Here is a 4,231-nt window from a genome sequence, read left to right as displayed (position 1 = left end):
TTCCGTTTCCACCAATAAAAGTAGGTTAAATTGTAATAAATTTCTGCTAATTCTGGTTGTTTCATTTTCGTAATTAAACACATGCTGTGAATTTGTAAAATGTTATGTAACATAACTAACGGACAGACGCGCTTCCATTAAGAAAAACAGTTATCCTATCGGAATTTTTGATAATTTGTAATCCATTTGCTATCAAAAATTAACACATTTTTTCCAATGCTATACAAAAACTGTTGCCAAATAAAAAGGTGTGAGCAAATTAGCTAATTAATAAATTAATTAATAAACCTGTTTCTTCAAGTATATAAAATATGTGCTGAGCGCTGGCCCATTTCGTATCAACTTATCAATGCCAAAATTTTTTCGGCAAACAGCAATTAGCGTGCTGTGAATTGTGGTGATGGGCTCTTTTCGCAAATACGAGAGCGCAGGTTGCCATTAGCAATAATCTGCTTAATGGTGTGGCCTGAACGTTTACTTTTTCAGTTGCATTTGTCATTTGTGTTGTAATTCTGTTTAAACTTTAAGTTTTTCCTTCCCTCTAATTACTTATTTAAAATTGTTTGTGGAATGAAGCTTTTCATTTGTTTTGGGTATGTTTGTAAATCTGCATGTTGTGCAAATGTTTTTAATAACTTTTATCGTGGTGTTTTTGTTTTGTTGCAGGTTGTATTATTTATACCTGGAATGTTCTGCAAAAGGTAATATAAAAGTTCAATTAAAGTAGGCTACCAAATTTTTATACCAATAACTTACGGGTATCGCTCAAAAGACATTAATTTTGTGACATTGTTCCCATCTTACAGGCTATGGACAGATAGCGCTTTGCGAAAATGAGTGCGCTGCAAACCAAGTTTGCAATGTAGAGAAGTAGGTTTCGTTAATAGCTTTCAAAGCACGCCTTTTACAATAAATTGCTTTCCAGAAGATGGCTTTACTGTAACAGTATTTTACTATTTGTACAGCGACGTCGTTACCTGCACTAATGTCAGTGTTGAAACTTGTAAAGATACGCCTTGTCTCAATGGGGTGTGCCAAAATACTCCATTTGGTTTCACGTAAGCTAAAAATACTATAATTTTTCATGCAGCAAATAGGATAGTTAATATTTTTTCAAAACGTAGTAAGAGATCAACTGTACAATCTACATTTTTCGATTGCTGTATAGGTGCTACTGTGACGCCGGGTGGACAGGTGCATTATGCGAAACCAACATTAGCTTGCTGGAGGATGCTTGCTCAACCATGCCTTGTCGTGGGGACTGTCAGTGCGTACCCTCATGTCGTCATGAGCTTGGATATTTCTGCATAAGCCCATCTGGTTTCATTGGTAAAAATTGTACCATTGGTGAGTAAATTTTTCGAGACCAGTTTTATTAAGCGGTGAAGATGTAGCCTAACATCTTCACCACCTAGCTGTACCACGGATACGCTGCGATCCATCGGAAATAGTTGTGGATATCTCTACGGAGTTATACACGGAATTTGACGGAAAGAAACGCAACAGCTACATTTATATTTCGCCTACTCCTGACGGTAGTTCGAAGAGGTCAATCGACTGTCGAGGTAACAGCCTATATGCAACCATATCAATTTCCCATCTTGCTTTAGCCCACTATGTGCTATAACTAACAAAGTGTACTAGACAGTTTGTTTTTTTTCGCTTATCATCATTTTGGTTGCAGCAACGTTCTCGGGCGGCAACCAATATCAGATTAAAGTCGGCCTTCCGTTTAACGGATGTGGAACCTTCAGAAATCGGCGTCGACGCTTCGATGAGGTTTCTTTCACAAACAGGATCTGGATAAACAGAGGAAGCGACAATGGTCGTTACGATATGCCCGTGTCGATTCTGCAGTTTGAATGTATCTATGCTCAAGACTATGAAGTCATTGTCTCCTCAATGCAGCCAATGTAAGCAAGTTTGTAACAAAAACGCGATTTACTTATTTAAAACTACATAATATGGAACAGACGAAAGTGCACTACTAGTCTACTACAAGAGTTAATGAATTAGTATTTATGTGTTGACCATTATTAGATATACTGTGCACTACAATTTATGGTTGACTATTTTTCTGTATAGGGTTGATCCACACCGCACCATTGTAACAGCAGACGGAACTCTTAATATTGATTTTGATCTTTGTAAAGTTGATTCTTGTCCTGGCAGCTGTCCAAAACCGTACAATCTCAGCGAAGGAGCGGTCTATACCGTTGGTGAGAACATCCATCTTCTTGTCACGGTCAACACCCAGCAGGTAAACGCTGCAGCGTCACTTATTCAGATGAGCTTGCCTTGCGTTGCTATGCGTCACGTGATCTTTCTCGTAAATCATCTTCATTTTTGTGGTGCAGCAATTATTGTCTCAGCCACGTCTTGTTACAACACTGGAGGAGGTGTTCTTGTCGTGCCACCAGGAGTTTTATGCGCCGCGGATTGTAAATCTCTTAAATGACGGGTAATCAGTCGTCCAACCCTTTGGTTTAATATTTTGCTATAAGTGGAGATGAAAGGGTATTGTTTTTGCGCAGCTGTCCAGTCCAGGCAGGTTTATATATTTCGGTACACGCTGGAAAGATAACAGCATCCGAGTCTGCGTGCATAACATTCCAAGTTCCAAGGGTAACGACCTGTAGTAGGGTATACATCCATTTGAAGACCTGCTTGTGTCACACAGATTATTTACAGGTGCCTTGAGGTTTTACCACTTGCTTTAAAAACCAATAATTCCGTGTACATAGCTAATCTTTGCTTAATTGTCATTCTTTGTAGTACTGTATAGTCAATTTGGAACACATAGCCTTTTAAGTACAAAATTATTTCTTAAACCAGTCAAGCAAAGTATGTTTTTGTCCAGCAATGCCGTAATGCTGATATTCAACATTGCCGGAAAATAACAAAGCGTTCGGCTAGATTACTTGAGGAATATGATAACGATGTGCTTTCCATGGTCGGTCCTATCACCATCATCAGTGGAGAACGCGGATCAAAGTGGATGAAGATGTATCCTGATGAAGGAGAAAACAAAGGTTTCTATGACGAGGCTCAACATGAAAAGGCCGAAGATATCGAAGCGTTTGTCGATGATTCACAAAACTCAATATCCCAGGGCAAAGACAAGGGTATTTATGATTTCAATAATTCGTGGCCAGAACCAGCTTGTCCGAATCTTAAAGTCTGCACTTGGTCGCTTACTATTATAACAGTAGGCCTAATATTGTTGTCTGTTTATGCTGTTTTTTTTTTATTTCCCTTGCAGCGTTACCTGCTTATGTTGCTGGTACATCCCTTTTGGTGTTGAGCGTTCTTTCAGTAGCTGCTATTGCAATTAGAAGAAACGGCAATTGTTTTTCTCATGTTCCAAAACCACATGACGTTGTTCTCTAGTTCCCTTCACTATTTCTTTGAAGGTGTTTTGTTTTTTTGGTAATAAAACGAGCAGCAAGTTTCATGCTTAATTTTTCGTCAATACAAACTGTATTCACGGCAAAGATAGATATAAGAGCAATCAAAACACGTGAGTAAGTAAAGTAACCTTGTTTGTCATAAAAAACAGCAATTGTTCAGTTCAAATTATCTATCATTACTCGTATAACAAAGCATCAAACCGTTTAGACTTTAGAGTTAAGACTTAGTTTACAGACTCGCTGAGTTACACATTCTTTTAACTGGAAGCTCCAACTTGTAGCTTGGTATTTACTTTCATTGAGTTTCCCACAAAGTTTATGAAGTACGCATTCCCAGATTTTATCAAGACGTAAACTTTGCTAAAGCAACGCTGAATTGTCGTTTTCCGTTACAAAAAATAACGCCAAATTTTGAATATAATCATATAGCTATTGTTGTTGCACATGTCTCATTTAAAACCAGCACAACAAGCAAACGATAGCGCACGTCACAACCGCAACAAGTTGGCCTGGTACGAGTTGCCGAAAAAGGCCTGTACAAATTTTGGTAACGTCAATGAACGCCAGCCAGTTCCAGCAGTTAATTTCGGCGACACGTATTGCCTTTCATGAATTTCCCCCTCTCGTCATGAAGATTGTACGTGCCCTTGGCGAAGTCACGTCCACTCTCGCCGGCCAATTTGACCCGCCGATCGCCGCGCACGCATTTATTCATTATTTAACATAAGTCTGTGGCGTCTAGACGTCACGTGATTTCACCTGTTTAAATTAGACCCAGCCTGCGTTTTTCGTCATTTCTACCTTTTTCTTTCTTTCACCTC

General features: G+C 38.9%; 1 protein-coding gene across 1 annotated transcript; it reads left to right on the top strand.

The window, feature by feature from the left end:
* The first annotated feature begins 447 nt into the window (after positions 1-447).
* LOC143445494 (uncharacterized) lies at positions 448-3,474 on the top strand. The gene is made up of 12 exons (XM_076944633.1): positions 448-593; positions 667-701; positions 807-870; positions 966-1,058; positions 1,169-1,347; positions 1,416-1,565; positions 1,685-1,913; positions 2,086-2,260; positions 2,358-2,461; positions 2,535-2,691; positions 2,861-3,125; positions 3,263-3,474. Exons 1-12 carry the CDS (start codon positions 571-573, stop codon positions 3,388-3,390), a joined length of 1,602 nt encoding a protein of 533 aa, XP_076800748.1. The 5' UTR covers positions 448-570; the 3' UTR covers positions 3,391-3,474.
* The last annotated feature ends 757 nt before the right edge of the window (positions 3,475-4,231 follow it).

Source organism: Clavelina lepadiformis, chromosome 2, assembly GCF_947623445.1.
Source record: "Clavelina lepadiformis chromosome 2, kaClaLepa1.1, whole genome shotgun sequence".
In the NCBI taxonomy this organism is placed as follows: domain Eukaryota; kingdom Metazoa; phylum Chordata; class Ascidiacea; order Aplousobranchia; family Clavelinidae; genus Clavelina; species Clavelina lepadiformis.
The sequence above is the reverse complement of the archived record's forward strand: the minus strand, read 5'-3'. Positions and strand labels throughout refer to the sequence as shown.

Excerpts from the sequence above, each read along its gene's own strand:
- LOC143445494 (XM_076944633.1), top strand. The coding sequence starts at position 571 with ATGAAGCTTTTCATTTGTTTTGG. Across the intron at positions 594-666 it reads AAGCTTTTCATTTGTTTTGG|GTTGTATTATTTATACCTGG; the intron begins GTATGTTTGTAA and ends GTTTTGTTGCAG. Across the intron at positions 1,348-1,415 it reads TGGTAAAAATTGTACCATTG|CTGTACCACGGATACGCTGC; the intron begins GTGAGTAAATTT and ends TTCACCACCTAG.